This window comes from Centropristis striata, chromosome 23, assembly GCF_030273125.1.
Source record: "Centropristis striata isolate RG_2023a ecotype Rhode Island chromosome 23, C.striata_1.0, whole genome shotgun sequence".
NCBI lineage: Eukaryota > Metazoa > Chordata > Actinopteri > Perciformes > Serranidae > Centropristis > Centropristis striata.
Genome location: NC_081539.1, coordinates 10,375,814 through 10,396,592, shown reverse-complemented (window position 1 = coordinate 10,396,592; position 20,779 = coordinate 10,375,814). Strand labels below are relative to the sequence as shown.

General features: G+C 37.2%; 1 protein-coding gene across 2 annotated transcripts; it reads right to left on the bottom strand.

The window, feature by feature from the left end:
- Positions 1-1,666: 1,666 nt before the first annotated feature.
- Positions 1,667-10,109, bottom strand: LOC131962095 (patched domain-containing protein 3-like). Of its 2 annotated transcripts, XM_059327058.1 has the most exons (5): positions 9,767-10,109; positions 7,252-8,103; positions 5,705-5,826; positions 4,478-4,623; positions 1,667-3,348 (listed from the first exon to the last, which is right to left on the bottom strand). In XM_059327058.1, exons 2-5 carry the CDS (start codon positions 7,960-7,962, stop codon positions 1,778-1,780), a joined length of 2,550 nt encoding a protein of 849 aa, XP_059183041.1. In that variant the 5' UTR covers positions 7,963-8,103; positions 9,767-10,109; the 3' UTR covers positions 1,667-1,777. The 2 variants fall into 2 exon arrangements, with proteins under 2 accessions (XP_059183041.1, XP_059183040.1); XM_059327057.1 differs by lacking the exon at positions 9,767-10,109 and having other exon boundaries at positions 7,252-8,513.
- Positions 10,110-20,779: the final 10,670 nt, after the last annotated feature.

Below are 20,779 nucleotides of genomic sequence, written 5' to 3'. Positions count from 1 at the left end.
TCATAAATTGGCCCAGGATACACTTTACCTACTAAGATTCATAAAGTAACACAGCCAAACTCATATTTACATTTTTTCTTAAATTGTTGAAGTCGCAAATTCATATCTTATTGATTGTAGTCTTTCAGCTATGATGTTGAGATGTGAGCATGAATTTAAGGTGCCAACTTTCCAATCTAATATGATATTTATTATCCTTTATCCTTACTCATAAACAAACATTTCTTTAATTTCTCTTTCTGTTTTGATATTGGTGCTACCAAAATCCTGCAGAGAGGGAAATTAAATAAATACAAAAAAAATAAAAAATCCTAAAACATCAGTCATGGTGATGATGACAGTGATGAAGGTGGACATAGCACCTTCTCTGGAGGTGTGAACCATCTGCATGGGCAGTGGGCTCTCACTGTTAATGTGCTGCCAGCTGGAGACTAAAGATGAGATTTCATCAACACTAATTCCTTGTATTGAGAAATTGTGGAGCAGCTTAATTACACACAGTTTAAAGTAATGTGACATTTGAAAAATGTGTCAACCTGAAGGAAAAGTCAGATTTTTTTTGTTGCCCCATATAACAGGTTTCATAATAATAATAATAATAATAATACATTTTATTTGCATTGCACTTTAAATTTCAACAATCTCAAGTGCTACAGAGGATAAAAAAACTATGACATGAACTTGATACAATAATAAAAGTATCAGATTTTAAAAGCAGAAACTCGCAAAGCGACTAGAAAAGCGCTATATAAGTGCAGGTCCATTTAAAATGCTTTCATAAAAAGTTTGTTTATTTATACATATATTAAATAATATATGTAATTGTCATTTTTATATAGTAGTTTAAGAATATTTTATGTTAAATAAGATTTACTGTTTAAAAAAAGTTCAATAAATGCATGATGTCAATGAGCAAACCATGTTAAATAGTCATGATCTCAATATTGATTATAGTCATAATCATATATATATATCATTTTTTCACAGTACTCTATATATTAAAAACTATATATATGTACTTTTTCTCACATTCAAAACATGATTTAGTTTAATTATATTTAAAATTTACTTTTTTTCCCCCAATATGTCAATATTGACCAAAATGATCATGATGATGATTATTGCCATTATCGAGTTAGAGACTTTCTGAGAGTTTAGCAGCACATTAATGTGCTCCACTAATTACAGTTTAAGTTGCCTAATAAGCGGTACTGTAGATTAATCAACACAGTTATGATAATAAACATTAATGACCTTACAGCGTTGCATATAAATGTCCCATCATGTATTAATTTACTGCTTGAATGACTGTACTGGAACAGCTGGTTTTGATTTCTCAGCTTCTTTGCAACAGCAAAATGACAAAGTATGCAAACAATTCTTAAGAAAAATAAGACTTTATTGTCAAGGAAAATTGTACAATGGTGTAAAACTTCAGTGGAGTTTCTGTTTATTGAAAACTAAACTAGAATGAGTTATGATTACATTTTATACAAAAATAGATTTTTACAAAATCACAAAAATGTCACCAGAGCCATTGATGAAAAGACAAGATAAAAATAAAAATGAATAACTGTACATTTATCTTACACATAAATACATACATGTCAAAGGCTTCACTGAATTAGAAAAAATGTTTAGATAAATACAAAAATGTTTTGCTTTGAAGAATGATTTATACAGACTTTATAACCACTGTTAAAGCAAATGTTGTTTTTGAATGCATTTTATAATTTCTAAATTCTATATTTCTAGATGACCAGCACAGTGTCTGTGGTCATAGTTTGCTGATTTTCAGAGTCTCGTCTTTACTTTCATTTTTTTCTGATTTGCATGAAAACAATGAAAGAATTACTGGCATGAAAACGAGGCCGTGAATCATCCCGTTAAACATGACAAGAAAGAAGATCTTAAAAAATGTTCTGAATGTGTGAAATTCAGACGTGGACAACACAGATACCCCTAAAATAGTGGACACGGCGCCTTGCAGAATGGGGTAGCCCAGACTGGAGAGAGCGTCCACAGCTTTGTCGTCAGGACTCTTCTTCTCGCTGGAGACGAAGACGTAAGACATGTGAGCGGAGAAGTCGACGGTGAAACCGATGCAGACGGTGAAAATGATCATGGATATGGAATCGAGGCTGATGTTCCAAATCGCCATGAAACCGGTTACCCCCGCGGTCACCGAACCGATCGAACAAGTCACCCATAAGGAGCAGAGCGGGTCGGGGATCAGCAGGAGGGAGACGACCAACATGGCGGCCGTGATCACGCCCACGTTTTTAATCGTGCTGCTCACTACGAAGTCGTACTGGTCGTAGAAGATGAATTTGTGGTTATAAGCTAATAAAGACGCCGCGTTGCATCTCTCTACGGTTGCTTTAAGACCTGAAAGCATCTCAATCTCCATGTTGGCGTTGGAGATATTGACAGTCTGGATGAAGAACCGGGATGCGTGGATGGCGTCTCCAGTGAGGTTCACATCCTGCTTGAAAAAGGGGAATAAATCAAAAAAGTGGGGTAGATTCTTAAGGAAAACGTCTTTATCGTCAAGGTTTAAACGTTGGTGTTGTCCATATGACAAGTAAGATTCCAACCAGGACGTGAAGACGTCCTCGTCGACAAATTGCAGCTTTTTAAAGTCCTCTACACAGCCCCGAAGTTGGTGCCTGCTGGTTTTATCCCAATATGGGAATTCCTCACTTACAATAAGCATCACAGATGGGCTGTAATCAGAAAAATACTGCCTATCCTTCACTTTGAACCTGGTGACGTGGGAGTCATCAGCTGCCAGATCATACAGCTCAGTCCCCTGTTGTACGTGCAAACATCCATAAATACTCACAGCTAAATATACCACATAAAGGAAGATTACAACTCCCTTGACACAGGGTTTGATCAAAAACGGGCCGTAGTAATCCTTAAAGAAATTGCTCGCTGGTTGTTTTTTCTCCGCTCCAGTGTTCTCATCATAGCCGCCTCCCACACAGCAGATGTTAGATATCGTAATGTGATGATCCTTATTGTCTGATGGTATTTTCCTGCAGGTCAGCCAGTGCCTGTTGCTGGCTTCCCGCCTCCCGTTCAGAGCCAGGAAGGCTCCGAAGAAGGTGATGGTGTAGATGTAGGAGAATACGATGGAGGCGACGGTGTACAGGCAGAACGACTGCACCGACGCGAAGTCGGACTTGACGCCGATGGAGAACTTGAGGATGTCTGTGAGGGCGGTGATGGTGATGGACATGATGGCTTCTTTATAGGAGTGAGCCATCCTCTTCGGCACCGGGTCCTTCACGTTGGTGTGCTGCCAGTCGGACACCATTATGAACATGTTGTTCAGACCGATTCCTGAAAAAAAAAAATTTAGTATGTCAAATTTATGACATTTTTATTTGAGTCAGACAAAGCAATGTGTCTGCAAACACATTATCTGAAAAGGAAGTGTAGAGATACAGTTGGAGCAGACAGGCTGTAACTAATACGTTCACAAAATTATTCTATATGCTTATTTTACTGCACATTTACAGTGTTTAGATACAAATACTAACACCACACTAAAACTATTGGTAACACTTTACAATAACAATCATTTATAAATGGTAAACAGATGGTTTATTAATGTTTAATCATCATTTATAAACCGTATATAGACCATTTAGAATGGTAAATACATCATTTATTAATGTTTAACTAACTTCATCATTTATAAATGGCAAATAGATGGTATATTAATGTAAGTTTACTGTTACTTTACCATTAACAAATAATTACATTATAATTAATAGTTTATAAATAGTTCTAGTTGCACTCTTTAACATTTTTAACACCATATTAAGTATGTTAATGATTTTTAAATGATTCATATACCTTTAAGAAATTGGTTGAAAACATTTAAAGATTAAATATGTATAGCACTTTGTAAATGGTTAATAATTGGTCTATAAACCATCTATAAACATTACTTAGTTGGTTATTGTAAATTGTTACCAAACTATTTAGTTTCAAGTAAAAGTCCTGCATTGAAAATAAAATATTCAATTATCTAAATAGATTCCTATTCATTTTTTGTCAATTTATTGATCAAATCACACAAGATATACTTGTATGTACTCTTATATGGCTCAAATGGAAAACTGTCAAAGCCACATGGGAGCTGTAGTTGTTTAGTGCTGATAAATAATCATTGTTATATCTCTCTACTGCACTTTATTTGAGTATTTCAAGTTGTGAGACTCTTTTTTTTTTACTGTAAAACAAAATGCTGATAAAAAAGTGATGTTACAGTCTAATCTACCTCAAAATATATGAAGCGGTTATAAGACTGTTCAATTTAACGCTCTGCAGAAGACCAAAGAGGTATTTTTTACTGTCACTTTTATGTAAATGCAGTATATTACTCGATGGATGTTGCATGCCAAACTATACATCCTTAAAACTACAGTCTGGAACATAATAGGACGAGGGTGCTTTTTCTCACCGAGTATCAGGAAAGGAGAGTTGGCGACGGTAATAACAAATGGCACTCCGATGTAGAGCAGCAAGCCAAAAGAGGAGACGACAGCCAGGCCAGAGGAGAGGACGCCGAAGACGGCCACCCACACCTTGTTCCTCACATTGTCCAACCTGTCGGGGAGGTAAAGAGAAGGTGTTGTTGGTGTAGCAGACAAAATCATGCAACTTATAGAGGTAAAAAAAAAACATGTCTGCTTATCTTTACTGTATTTTGTAGAAAATACATCACAAAAAATGTAAGGATTTGGGACAAGGGCCTTAGAACAAGAAGTAATTATTCATTATTAATAAGTTAACATTTCTTGTTGGACTGTCAATCAAACAACCTCAAAATGACTGAAAACAGCAACAAAGAGCAACAAAACGGCTTTGAACAGACATGAAATTTGAGAAGAGACACTTTGAGAGACATATTTTGTGTCTCTTTCAGAATACGTCCACATAAGCCAGCTAAATATATCTATTTCTCCCTGTTTCAGTCCTCTGTCCAGCCTCAAATGAGACTTTTTGTAAAAGGGAAATACTCAAATTAAGTGCAATTACCTCAAAGTTGTACAATACAAACATACTTGCTATAAATGCCACCTTACAGAAACTACATCTAAACTAAAAACCTTTAGATCTACATAGAACAGAGCTTTTTTCAAGTCATTGTTAATATTTCTTGTTGGACTGTCAACCAAACAACCTCAGAATGACTCAAAACAACAACAAAATGGCTACAAACTGAGACAATATGACGACCAGGAATGCAAAATTACTACAAAAAGACATAAATGGGACACTGTAAGACATGTGTCTCCTTCAGAATACGTCCACATAAGCCAGTTAAATTGATCTTTTTCTCTCTGTTTCAGCCCTCTGTCCAGCCTCAAATTAGACTTTAGTGCAATTACCTCAAAAATTGTAGAATACTATAATATTTTTCACCCTACATAAGCTTAACCTAAACTAAAAACCTTTAAATCTACATGGAAAACAACAACAACAACAAAAAAAGTTCTTTCTGAATTTTAAGTAAAAGGACTAATTTTTAAGCTCTGCTTTGGTGAAATTGTTATGATAATGAGGTGTAACCTGCACGTGGCTCTCCTGTATCAGTCACTTTGATAAACAACAGCTCTCTGTGTCGGGGACTTGGCCCGCAGTCAGGAAATCGCTCACTGTGTGACAGTCACTGATCACTTCTTACCTCAGGCAGGATATCACCGAGAAAGTGATAGCACAGGCATAAGTGATGAGGAATAAGGGGAAGCCATCTGTGGTGTGACTGTCAATCTCCTCCTGCTTGGATTTGGAGGTGTAGTAAGACACCTACAATAGAGTGCATGGAGTCAGAAAACAGTGTTTACTCAGGGATGTCACGACAGCAATAAAACCAGTGTGACAGCACAGCTTGGATTTCAGGACAAAGCAATGTGTCTGCAAACACGTTATCTGAAAAGGAAGTGTAAAGATACAGTTGGAGCAGACAGGCTGTAACTAATACGTTCACAAAATGCTTCTATATGCTTATTTTTACCACACATGTACAGTGTTTATTTTCAGTAAAAAAAAATAAAAATAAAGGCACTAATACCACTCTAAGTAATTTTCAATTAATTTTCTGTTAATTCATTAATCATTAATCTTCCTGAAAAGCTGAAATATGAATAAATGGAAAACTGTTAAAGCCTCATGGGTGCTGTAGTTTTTCAGTGAAATAATCACTGTTATATTAAAGTTAACCCTCACGCATCTTTATGAACATTTTGGATGTTTTCATTTGCATATTTTCAATCATTTAGTCTATGGTTAATACATTTTGGCAAGGTTTTTCAGTTTGTTTGTTTGTTTGTTTGTTTGTTTCAAATGTTGAAAGTTGAACCTTAGCTCAAAAAAGTCTTTCATAATCCAAAATACAGACATTCAGACCATTAAGGACAAAAATGCTCCCACTGAAACCAATTATAATCACACATTTTGATCCCATGGCCATCGCGGTATAAAATCATGCAGTCATATTATCATCAGACTCTAAATCTCGAGCCCTGACTTCAAAATTGTAGTTTTATACATGCTATTTTCCTGATTACCACAACAGTTATTCCTGCTGTATTATGGAGCACTGCAAAAAACAGTGGCATCATGTAAACAGACCTTTTATTTAATTCTGAAATTAATGAATATTTGGTAGTTATGATTTGAGTTATGATATGAGATTTAACTCTTTGAAAATTTTAAAATAATTATATATTTTATATAATCATTTATAGTTTATAATTTACAAAGAGTGGTTGATATTTTACCCTACACTACAGCAGCAAATATTAAAATATAATATAAGATAATATGAATATATAGAGCTGTTTAGGGAAGGAGACATAAAAATAAAATAAAAATATGTTGTTGCTCGTTAGTTTACATATATTGACTTAGACTGTGAAAAAAAGGATTAAATACACAGACAATAATTGAAAATTACGGTTTGTTTGTTTTTCTCATTTAAAAAAACAAAACAGTAACATTAAGCAATGAATATTTTGTAGTTATGATCAGGAGTGAAGTTCGTTAAACGATTTAATTCAGTGAAAATTAAAAAAATATTCATATTTTATAGAAAAGTTTAAAGTTTATATTTTTTTAAAGGGATGCACAAGGGTTAAAACAAAGAGTGGTTCAGATTTTACCCCACACTACAGCAGCAAATATTAAAGAATATGTGAGAAAGTACAATATCAGTAGAAGTGTGACACGCACCTCAATGTGTTTGCTTTTCGGCTCATCTGATAAGAGTTTTTTAAATCCTCTCAGCCATAATTTCGAGGCGTCAGCTTTGCTTTCCTCGTTATCTAAGTAGTAGAAGAGTTTTATAGCCTGGGCTCTTATGACTGAGCTGTTGGCATCTGTGATAACCCCGCCGAGCACCGAGCCCAGGAACACTGAGCTGGATCTGTGCGTGTGCACGGGGAAGATGATGCTGCTTTCATTAGAGCTGATCAGCTCCAGGACGACGTTGGAGACGCACTGTCCGTTGGCTTTTGCACACAACTCACTGAATCCCACGCTGTTATTGAGCACAGCGATGTTAAGGATCTTGTTGTTGAGTCTGATGATGTCTTCAAAGGCCGGATTTTTGAGAATATTTGACCTGTTAGTCGACAAAGCAATGAGGGATGCAAAGTTGCCATCGTCGTACAGTCTGTCTTCAGAAAACATGGAGTCATTGTAGGGGAAGTTCTCCCGGATGAAAGCTCTCGTCACTTTCGAGGGTCCTTTCTTGGGTGTGAACTGCCGCTCAAAGTCGTTGTCCTCCCTGTCTTTCAGAAAAGAGAAGCCTCCGCCGAGTGCTGCAGTGAGAACGAGAGGAATCACAAAAAAGTAAAAAGGAAAGGAGCCAACGAGTGATCCAAGTCTTTCAAAAAGGCCTGACAGAGGCTTTGCCAGGCAGTCTGTGCGTCTGCAGCCCATCTTCAGTCTTAAAGGACAGTTTACTCATGTGAGGGAAACTGCATCCTTTTTAAAGGCTGTGCAGATTACAGAACTCCTGACACACCTATTTATGGAAAGCCTGAAGGAGTCTCTTTGCCCAATAAAGGCTTGATAGTCAGTCTGAAACCAGGAAAGAATAAGAAGAAGGAAAGCTATTTGGTCTTTACTGGTAATCTCATGCTTAGTCATGGCCGTAAAAATTATCCGAGAGGGAAGAAAAGGCCCTTCAAAGACATTTCAACTCAGAGAAATGATAAGAGTTCCCAGAAACGAACGTGACCTTACAGTAAACCTCTGCAACATTTTATTACTTTACAACACAAGTTTGCACATGTGGGATTGACTTAGTAACTATATAACTAAATCAGAGTTTATTTGGTTCATTTGATTGGTGTTCATTAAATAAACAAGACAGAAGAATGTGTGAAAACAAGGTAATAAAAAAGAGACTGGTACTGCACGTGTTGGAGATTAAAGTTTAACTACTGTGAGTTGCAAATGGCAGCAACTGTGCAGGCAGACATTAAATTGAATTATTTGTATTCAAGTCCTCCACAATAGGGAGCCAAAGGAAAGAGTTTTCAAACCCGAAAGCAAGTTAGCATTTTTAGTGCTCTGGGGTCTCTCCCCTCAAACTCAATGAGGATTTTGAATGGGTTCTTGGTTAGACGCCTGAAATAAGGTCTGTGGTTAACACAAGCTGAAAAGATGTTCAAGTTTTGGTTACAAAACTTAAAATACAGTAGTAAATCCCCCCCACTTGTGAATTTTGGAGATTTTACATGTTAGCGGTTGCTAACAAGTGGCTAAATGAGACTACTATGGTTATCTGGGTCATTAAACGTCATCACACCAGACACGGACAGGAACTCTCTCACTAGTCCGCCTTAGAGCCTCTATTCATGTTTTTCTCCTCCAAATTCTTGTAGATTGTAGATTAGGTTAATCAACAAATTATTAGGCTACGATTTTGCTAGGTTGTCAAAATGGCTGGTTAGCTTGTCAGAGATTGTCTTAAGCATAACAGTAGTCATGTCACCGTTGTTGCTATAGCATAACTTTAGCTTTTTTTTTTAAATGTATTTTTTGGGGCTTTTTCATGCCTTTAATGGACAGGATAGTTGAAGAGAGACAGGAAACAGGGGGCAGAGAGAGGGGAATGACATGCAGTAAAGGGCCGTCCGATGCGGGACTCGAACCGGGGCCAGCTGCAGTGAGGACTGTAGCCTCTACACATGGGGCGCCTGCGTAACCCACTACGCTACCGACCACCCCCATAACTTTAGCTTTTAACTTCTGTCGGCTGCATTAACACTTCAAACATACCAAAATAATCCAATACAAAAATATCATAAGCAAATTCTCAATAGACCCCATGGAGATGCTAACTTCAGGGTTGGCCTTCTATAGTGCTTAATTTCTTTACCTCTCTATAAGGTAGCCTATAGATTACAGTTATTCATGTAGCAGTAATTTATGGTCCTAACACAACCCCGTTAGTCCTTATCACCACCCATGGCTTCATCTGAGAGATGTTTAATCTTTATGAATGACTTACCAGTGATAAAACATAAATATATTATGGCACTCTTAAGATAACTGCAGTTTACCGTAAATGTATTTTCATATCTGAGACGGTGCCTTTGGAAATTTATTAAGGTAGTAATGATTTAGGTCACTCTATCGAAGATACAGGCAAGTCAGGGTTCAACACGTGTTAGCACATGATTACATTGACATTACTGCTTGTTGCTAATGCTAACGTTTAATGAAAAGACACTACCCTTCAAGTGACGACAATGAATATTATAAATCCACATTTTGTCCATTTCAACCCCTTCAGACTTTTGTGGCTTTAACATACTCTCCAGAATATTATAGATGTCAACACCGTCATGTCAAGTCCAGGGGGATTATATGGGTCAGTAATGTTCAATCCAACACGTTTTGTAATATATTGTTCAGAGTCCTTTGAATTAAAGCATGCAGTGATGATGGCTTGAAATGAATGCTGGTGCCATTCATTCTGCTCACACTTGTATGAAGATATTTTAGACTAATTATTAGAGAAATGTTCTATTATTTTGTTTGGAGTATCTCTCACTGATAGAGTTGAAAACCCCAAGCTTGCCAGCCCTAGAAACATTTACCCATGGGGGCAGGGCTTAACAAAGGATGACTTGACTTAATTTATTAATTGTTAGTTGTTTATACAGCCTATGGTCTTGATACGCCACCATTTTGGCAGAAAAGGTGTGGTAGAATGAACGGCACCAGCATTCATTTAAAGCCGGAACAGACAAAGTTGCAGAATTGCAGTATCCAGACATCTGTTTATAACATTCAGTTTTGGAGTCTAGCAGCTAACCTTTCAGTTAACGCTAGCATTAGCAACAAGCAGTAACGTCAATGTAATTGGTGTGCTAACTTGTATTGAACCCTGTCTTGTCTGAGTGACCTACATCATTAGTCTGAATGAATTTCGAAAGGCTCTGTCTCCTACACTGTATTACTACTTAAAACAAAATGAAGCACTTTTGTAGGCCAACCTTAGAAGTTAGCATCTCAATGGGGTTTATTTTTGCATTGGATTTTGGATCATTGCAGAAAATAAGCTCTGTGGCAAACACACATTTCTGCTAATGTGTTTTGTTCAGCAGGATAATCTTCATAAATGAACACCACTTTTATGTTTGAAGCGTTAATGCAGTCAACAGAAGTAAAAAGCTAACGTTATGCTATTGCTAATCCACAATCCAATTACTTCACATCACTATCGTTATGCTTCAAACAATCTCTGACAAGCTAAACAGCAGTTTTGACAAGCTAGAGAAACCGTAGCCTGATAAATAGTTTATTAACCTAATAGCTATATAATCTATAAGAGTTTGGAAGAGCACTGAAAAACACAGATAGAGGCTTTAAGGCGACTAGTGAGAGAGTTCATGTCCGTGTCCGATGACGTTTAATGTCCCGACCACCACTGTAGCCTCATTTAGCCACTTGTTAGCAACAGCCTTTTTAAGGACACGTAAAAACTTAAAATTTCACAAGTTGGGGTATTTAATAAGGTATTTTATGTCGTACAACAAAACCCGAGCATCTCTTCAGCTTGTGTTAACCACAGACCTTATTTCAGGCATCAAACCACCAACCCATTCAAAATCCTCATTGAGTTTGAGAGGATTTTTATATAATATAAAAAGCTTGACTAAGGGGCAGAGACTGTGAATTACATTTTGTGGCAGACCAAAAATGAAAAAACTGACCGAATTTGCATCTCACTACAACTTTTTTGCTTGGAAAGAACAAAGTACCCTGGCTTACCATCCAGTATTTTATATTATATTTCTTTCAGATTCTAACAAATAACCTTAATGATCATTTAAAAGGGGCACAAAAATTCTGTCAGACTGCTTTTTTTTGTCTGCCACAAAATATATCCCCTCTGTATAATGCACAGACATTAAGCTTGGAAAAATGACCAGTGGCCAGCTCGAAGTACGCAGCTGCTTTTGTCTACCTCTATTACTACATATCTTAAGTGGTAAGTCAACCATTATCATTGTAAATGTGCCTGACAGGCGTGGCAGTAAGGGGTCTGGGGCTCAGCGAACGGTCAATTACAGGAATATCTTGGGAATTCTGCAACATCCGGCCTACATGCATCAACCCTGACCCTCAACACAGGATCAGAGAGGGTCAGCTTTACACCTCCGAGCCGCTCGGCCTTCCCTAGCAGTTAACCCCTGTCAGTCAGCTGTCAATCTGAGCCCCGTCGAGTCCTCCGAGACAAGGCTCATATCTCATTTCACACAGCACCATCTCGGGGTCATTGATTTCTCATTCTGCGAGTGAGAAATGGATTCTCTTTCCTTCATCACAGAGAGGAGAAGATCCTGGCAGACGGTCGCCAGAAGCCTGATGGAGGCATCAGTTAAATGTAATCTGTTTCAGGACCCTTCAGTTATTTTGTTCACCTTGAATTGAATCTGCTTTTTGTCTGTGCGCTTATCAGAGACTGTTAACAGCAGATAGGCACCGACGGGTGTTGTTCAGCCCAGAGTTTGCATCAAAATGCAAATGAGTTCAATCCAATAACAATCATCTTCTCGTGGCAAGCTCCCGTTGACACCTTCATTAGCTCTCCTTTCTCTCCTCACACTTCCTTACAGAGGTATGTTGGGGTGCGAATCAATGTCTCAGGTAATTAGCAGGGAAGCCTCGGGTGAACACGATGTTGAGACGTGTTGGCTGATTGTTTGGCTCTGGCTTCAAGAAAATAAAAAAACATTGATCGTTGAGAAAAATACTTCGCTATGTGATAATACTCAGTATAAACGGCAACAACGCACAAGCACACACACATAAATGCACTGTTTTCACTGTGTCAGATCAAATGACTTGTTTCGGTGCAGGAGAACAAGCATCCTCCAGCCATTTCATAATGGAAGGGCACAATGTCACGAACCCTGTGTGCAGGATGTTCTCCCGTTTCACAGTCGACTCTGATTAAATATCCTTTATGTCACATATGATTTTATATTTATATATATATATATCTGAATCTAACACAAATGAGTAGGGATTTCAAGGATGCTGAGACGAAATTAATTCAGAAAATAAAACAGAAACATTGAAAGGTTTAAAGAAAATAATGAATACATAAACAAATATTAAATAAATAAATATAAAATTAATAAAAAATAAAATAAATGAATTTAAAATCAATAAAAATAAATGCCAAATAATCAAATGATAAACATATGTATAAAAAATTAAATTAATATTAATTCAAAATGGAATGTGTGTGGGGAAAAATATTAGAAAATGAAATAATTAATTAATGGAAAAATGTAAGTTAAGAAAAATTGGGTGATTAATACAATGTAAAAATAAATAAATACAGAAGCAAATTCCAACAGAAATATCAATTCATGTTACATTTTCTCAATTAATGCATATTATTTTAGTGCATATAATGGCATATCACTGTATTTATAGAGTAATTGTATTTATTCATTATTTTTTTTTAATTTCGGCAGCTTCTGTCCTTCACAATATCACACAGATCTTTTGTGGCAACTAATAAAATCATTGAATTTTCTGACACTAAACTTAAGTTCAACACTGTATCATTTACATTAATTGAATACCAATCATATCAAGTTATGATATTACGCCATCAGATCTATTCAGTAGTTGTAATAAATTATAAAAAAAAAAAAAAAATTATAAAAAATTACAACACGGTGTAGACATGCAAGTAAATCTACTTTAGACTAACTGGGCATTACACTGTTGTATTTTTAATTCAATTTACAAAGCACAATGTATATGTTGAACCCTTAAATTATATAAGATAACATGTGAGCTGGACCAGGACAAAATCCCTCACTGGCTTCCCACTTGAATACTCACAATTTGTCACAGCACATTGGATAAAAGCAGAGTTGCTGCTGCCAAGAATTCAGCTCAGGTCTTTACAGTGGTGGGCGAGTGTTTTACCTCCACTTCAGAACCGATGATTGGTGCCAGTATTTCATGCCAACATTTATAAATGTGACGGTTTTTGGTGCCAAAGAGGGACAAAGATGCTCAGTTCTCCCTGTGGGTTTTATTCTTGGCAGAGGCAGGAAAAGCCTCTGAAAGAAAAATTTATTTAAACCATCATGGGACAGAACAATTCCACTGAAAACAACGCTAATGACTCTCTTTAAGGCTTTGATCCAATTCACTTTGTCAATGGGGACATTTAGAAAAGTCACTTTGAAAACAAATTATTGTGCAATTTAAAAAGTTTAACAAATTATTTTGTACAACTAGAAAAAGCTAAATGTCTAAAACATACCAACACTACTAACACTGCTAATATTACTGCCTAATATCAAATTTTTCTATTAAATATGCAAGTTCTGCAATGCATGCAGTCATGCAAAAAGCTCCAGGAACAACGCCGGGCTTTGAAGACATTTTTACATTGTGACCAAACAAAAATACTTTTTCCCGAAGACTTAAGGCCTTTTCATACCAAATGAGAATATTTCATGCGAATAAATCTCACATCAGTTAGAATATTAGAGCCCATCTATCTCTGTGAGCCTCTCCTCACCGAGGATTTGTATTTCACCATGAAACTGAAAACAATGATATGGAGTCACTGGGTACAAATTCATTGACAAAGTCGTGAAAAATTGCAATAATATATTTAAGCACCTGTTAGATATGTGGAAAAAGATTTGTTTCCCTCAATTAAGTATCTTAAATGTTGCAAATGGGATCACAGGTTGCACATATTACATATCAAAGTTAAATGAGGATAACACATGTAGTTCTATAATTTTTATATTTAATGTATTTGACCATATCTCCAGTTTTGCTTGGTCAAAAACAAAAACTGCCATGGAGTTTCGAGAAAGAACTTTAGAGGGAAGCTGAGGTAGGAAACACTTTGTTTTTACATCATGATGTCATGTGGACGTAATGTACTTTAATCACAGCTACTCCAGACAGTTAAAGTTGGCAATAATTAGACTGAAAACCAGTGGAAGCTGCAGAGCTCATATTTTATTTGCTCTTGCAGATGCTTCAAAACTAAAACTGCCTTTTTCTCGACTCAAATGTTTTCAGAAAGACATTTTAGTGATTGTTTAACTGCAATTTGGGAAAGTTTGAGACCAAGCCACCGTGTTTTTTCGACTTGAAAACAGACCGAACACTGCCACAACTTGCATGTGTCACTCAGCTTCAGACTGTCTCCGACAAGCTAACCAGCTGTTTTGACAAGCTACAGATACGGAAAGCGGTAGGCGGTAGCCTATGATACGGTAGCCTAAAAAATTGTTTACTAACCTAATCTAAAAGAGTTTGGAAGAGCACTGAAAAACACGACTAGAGGCTATGAGGCGGACTAGTGAGAAAGTTCCTGTCCGTGTCCGGCGTGATGACATTTAATGTCCCCAACTGTAGTCTTATTTAGGCACTTGTTAGCAACCGCCTTATTAAGGACATGTAAAAACTTAAAAATTCACAAGCGGGGGTATTTAATAAGGTATTTTATGTCGTACAACAAAACGCGAGCATCTATTTAGCATGTGTTAACCAAAGACCTTATTTCAGGCATCAAACCACCACCCCATTCAAAATTCTCATTGAGTTTGAGAGGATTGTTATATAATACAAAAAGCTTGACTAGGGGTCAGGGACTGTGCATTACATTTTGTGGCAGACCGAAAATGAAAAAAATGACCAAATTTGCATACCACTACAATTTTTTGCTACGTTATGCTACGTTAGACGCTTTGTTGCTCTCAGTTGTAGGCTTATCGAGGCACATTTTGGTTTGGTTTAATGATAATGCCCATTGGAAGTCAAAAATTAACTGACTCATAAGTATTTGTGAATAAGTTGCCTGGCAAAAATGATATTAAAGTGTTATCCTGAAAAGGCCGTCTTTGTTGTCCAAAGTGAAGCCTGTTCTAAATACCGTTTTATCACATTCTTTGTATTACAATGTGGTTTTCAACAGAGAGAAAAGAAACTCTACAGTCAGGGATCTCAGGAGCAGGAGCTCGAATCAACCCGCTCCACCGGATCTTCTTTCCAAACTCCTCCGATGCGTTAATTTCCTCCTCTCTCCTTTCTATTTCCCTCCACTGTGAAAGAGCAGTTTCCATTATGCCACAGGTTCACATTAAGGAGATGGGAACAGGCTGGTACCTGCAATTATCCTTGCTCACCCAGCCGTGGGCCACTAGGTGCTGAGCAACAGCTGGCTCTCTCTTTCCCTTCACCACTCTCTCTCTCTCACACACACACACACACATGCACCTGCACACATCCCTCCTCCCCCTTCAGACACTTTACCCACCCATTCCTCACATTCACCTGCCAAGCAGCTTGATTAATAAGGCCAATGCTCACAGCGAAGCAAACCACAGACACAGAGGGGAGGAAGGCAGAAAGAACAGAGTCGGTACAAAGAAGCCTCCAGTATGTGAGCATGTGCTGTGTAATATATTCATGCATAGCTAAAAAAAAAAAAGGATCCTTCATCCTGTAAGCATGGAAACACACTTAAGTATAGTCAGAGGTGTGATTGTGAAATATTGCACTGATTCAGAAAAACAAGCCGTAATTTATCTTGATGTCCCTCAGCATCTCGCTCCTTCTCTCTGTCTGTTTGCCACAAATAACAGCACAGCTCAGGTCTGTCAGGAGCAATGGATCACTTCAAACCACAGAGACGGCTTTCTTCCAGTTGCTCTCTCTCAATTTCACACAAACGCCGACAAGTAAACCGTCAGACTGCTGTACACGCTGCTGTATTTTGAAAAATGTCCTTCTTTTGATAGTTTGAATGTGCTATATGCGGCCACGGAAATCAAGCAATGATTCCATAACCCTGTTGTGTTTGCTGCTCCACTTTCTATCAGGTACAATAGAGAGGAATCGAAAAAAGTGAAAAAATTAAAAGTATTTTTGTAGACCAGGTTAGCATTGCCATGGGTCTATTGAGATTTAGCCTATGGAATTTTTACATTGGATTTTGGATCATTGCAGAAAATACGCTCTGTGGCAAACACAAATTTCTGATGCTGACATGTTTTTGTGTTCAGAAGTAAAGAGCTAATCTTATGCTATAGTGAATACACCGCGGTCGCGTGACTTCAGAGTCATTACCATTAGCTTCAGACGCTCTCCTCCAAGCTAACCAGCTGTTTTGACACTAAAGAGAAACCGTAGCCTAATAAATTGTTTTTAACCTAATCTAAAATCTACCAGTTTGCAAGAGCACTGAAAAACACAACTACAGGTTTTGAGGCTAACAAGTGAGAGTTCCCGTCCATGGTGACGTTTAATGTCCCTGACAAACACTGTCGTCTCATTTAGCCACTTGTTAGCAACAGCCTTTTTAAGGACACATGAAAACTTCAAAATTCACAAGTTGGGGGGATTTAATAACATGTTTTATGTCGTATAAAAACCACAAACATCTTAAGCTTGTGTTGACCATAGACCTTATTTCAGGCATCTAACCACCAACCCATTCAAAATCCTCATCGAGTTTGAGAGGATAGATTGCTAGGGCGCTAAAATGCTAACTTACTTCCTGGTTCAAGAATGCAATCCTGTGGCGGCGTAGAAGTTCTTATCAGCACATTCATTGGCTGTGCGCTGTTTCGTTACATTACGCTTTCTGTTTCATTGGGTGTAGGCACCGAAAAAAGGCAGCCGTTTAGGCTACCAAACTAGTTCTCTAAGGTTAGGGCAAAAAAGTTCAAGGTTAGGCGTTATAGAAGATACTTTAACAGGTAAAATAAAAGCACATAAAAGGCAAAAATTAAGTAGTTCGAGGAAGTTACGGTTAGCGGAATAGTTACGTTGGTCATGTAAAAAAATGTGGCGCACTTATGTCAAGTGGCGTTACTTCAAATAAAATTTTTGCATTTGGTTTCACACAGGACAAGAAGTCTCCTGGGTGAAAGCCCTTGGTTTGATTGACCCATACAACTAATTTCAAAACCGAAGGAGTTTTTTTAAATAACACATGCTCGCATTATTACAAGTCTTCTTTTAAAGATACATTTTGGGAAATTATGTTAAAATGTTACTGACTCCGCAGATGATCTTGTAACAAATGTCACATAATTTTGTGTCGTAAAAATTGTATTTTTTTGTTTTTCTTCTGCTTTATATTCTGTTAGGTTTCGTGCCGCTAACACTTAACTTACAGCCCCTTGTTGGGGTCCTGAACCACTGTTTTAGACAATAATAGGTGCGTTTCCATTAGGTACTTTTCCCTCTAGTGAGCCGCTATGGGTGTGGCTTGGGAGAGAGGATCCGCCCAAGATCTGCCCAACTTCTCAGGTAGCGGCTCAGAAAGTTCCTGCCTTGGGTACGTACTTTTCCGAGCCCCTACCAACTAGTCAACGCTGGATACAATTGAGGCAAGAATATGACATGAGTAGAACTCGACACAACCACAACATAGCAGCACCATTTTAAAAGAAATTTGCAGAGCAAACTGAGACGAGAGAACCAGGCGTACAAACAGAGAAACACAGAAACCATCTCCTCTCCTTCCATGTTGATGTCTCAACTGTTTGGACTTGCTGCGTCTGTTGTCAGCGTCGCGTCAATGCATCACAGTCAAAATTGTCGCTGATTAATCATGTAAGTGTTGCAGAACTATTTACGTCACATTCGAATAGGGAGAGAGTAAAGTCCCCATATATTAGCTGCTAAGTATAAAAGCAAATATGCTACTACTTCACATGTATAGGTATGAAGTGAAGAAGTGAAGAAAACTCTTTTCCTCCCAGTTCTGGCAGAGACTCAGAGAGACAGTGATCCAGATCAGAGGCCATGCCCGCAAAGTGCTTTGTCAAATCTGCCCTGACTTTCCATCTATTTTAACAACTGCAGTCATAAGCAGTCCTGGAGATCTATGAAACTTATCTTCCGCCCTCCTCTCCGCGCTGCTGCTGAGGCAGCACCTGGATTTAAATGACTCGACTGATAGCCACAGAGACCGGAGTCGTTTCTACGTTCTCCTGTTATGGATGATGTGACGTCGGAGAAAGGAAAATTACCCTCACGCCCACTCCGCCTCGGCTCTGTATTACAGGACGTTTCTTCTGACAGATGTCTGACAAAAAAAAAAAAAAAAAAAAGAGTAATCTTGTAATCTTAGTTGGAGACCAAAAGCTGTTGACACTTACAGAAAGCTTGTATTACCATATATCCATCCACTATGAAGTCACAATCTTTCATTTTTTTCCATTTAAATTATATTGGGTGTAAATATGCCTAAAAAATTTAATTCTGAATATTTTCACTTCCAGAAACATATTTTTCTTTGTAGAAAAATATATATTGATAAAAAGAGGGCATGCATTTAATGCTTCAATTCTGCAGTGACAATTCAGTTTAGAAGCTGTTGTGTTAATTAACACATTTTGGGGACAGTTTACGGTGTGTTCGGGGGGGTCGCACCTCAAAAAGCAAGACTTTAATGTTCAAACTGGTACATTTTTGTGTTTGTAAAAATACATTTTGAATTCTGAATTTGATATATGCTGTATAAGAAACTTCTAACTAAATAAAAAGAGGAAAATAACTACAGCAAAGCATAACATCATCAGCATCTCTTAATAAGTCAAAATATAACATCAGTAAAATATAACACAAAATGAAACCGTTTCAGAAAGATAATTTCCTTGTTTCTGCCTTTGAGACATCATAACAGAAACTGTAGAAGTCAGGAGGAAACAAGAGCTGAAAGTAGGGGTGGGCGATATTGGCAAAAAAAAAAATCTTTATTTTTTATTTTATTTTTTGATAACAATAATCTGACAGTATCCCTTGAAATGGGATTTCTCTGCCAAAAGAAAAGTCAAAAAGACTCCCAGTTAAACTCCAATATAGAGAAAATAAATGGGTAAACATCAGTTTTTCTTTTTGAGATATAATAAATACCTGATCATGTAAAAATCACATATCATCAAAACGTTATCGTAGACGATATATATCGCCCGCCTCTAGCTGAAAGTAGCGATTTTTGTCTAGAATAATGTCAAAAATAGTCCAACTACTCCTTGAACAGTGTGATTCTAGACAGAACAAAATAAAACAGTTTTACCTCAGCTTATTAAAGACGTTGTGGTCCTGAATGTTTGCAGCTGAGCAGCACATGAAAGAGAAAAGGCCAGGAAGGATGTGGTTCAAAAGGGTTTATTTTTAATGAAAAATAACCCCTTCTACCTTCAGTAAGGCAGCTAATGAGTCAGTGGACACTGATTGGATGAGTGTAGCAGCTGCTTGAGCTTCACCTGGCAATAAGTGGACTGCTGCGATCAATTCATTAGCTCTATTTTAATGCCACTGTGCCATGCAGCTGTGATAACCCTTCAGACATCCTCACAGCAGCAGAGAAAAGTGTAAGTAACAAGAAAGAGAATGAGGCCAATAAAACATTAGCTAAATGATTGAAAAGTCATTTATGTCCACATTTATTACAACGTAGAGTACAATGCATAAGCATACAATTAACTTTAAGAAGATGATTATCTCCCTGACTGCAGATATTGATTTTACATCACTATTTACTAGTTTATTTGACCTTCTGACTTGATCTGTAATTAATTCCCCCTCCAGCAGTGCTCATATACTGTATACAAAGCTGCCACCTTATTTCCACACAGCAGTGGCCAAGAGGTAGACATCCCCATCTAGTGGGCCAGGGCTCTGGGTAATGATGTAAAGAAATGCTGCATAATCAATAGGCTTTAAATCCAGTTTAGAGCTCTATTATAGAATAATCAGAGTGAACATGTTGCTCATCTTTTCTCAGTCCTGCAGACTCAGGTCTTTAAAATCAATTTTATCACCACACCTGCTTATAACTGGCACTTTTTATTCTATTTTGTCATCGATTTTTTTCCCTGTTTAAAATTCATTCTTTTTAAGCAAGATTTCACCTTTTTGTCCTGTAATTGTAGAATTAGTTTCTTTTTAAGTAACATTTATTTAAAAAAGAAGTCACAAGGCCAGAATTTCAGACTTTATTTTTCAATACTAGTATTAAAAAAATTATATTTTCTATCTCTTGCAAGACCAAGGTTAAAAACCAACTATCCAACAGGAACATGATTTTTTTTTTTAAATACTAGTTGAGGACCAGCTAATTTTCTCCTCTATTGTTCAATCTGATTGTAGACTGAGAAATTGCAGCCTTTTAAATTAGGTCTTCAAAATTATTTTTTACACCTGCTTATAAACTTTTTATTTATTA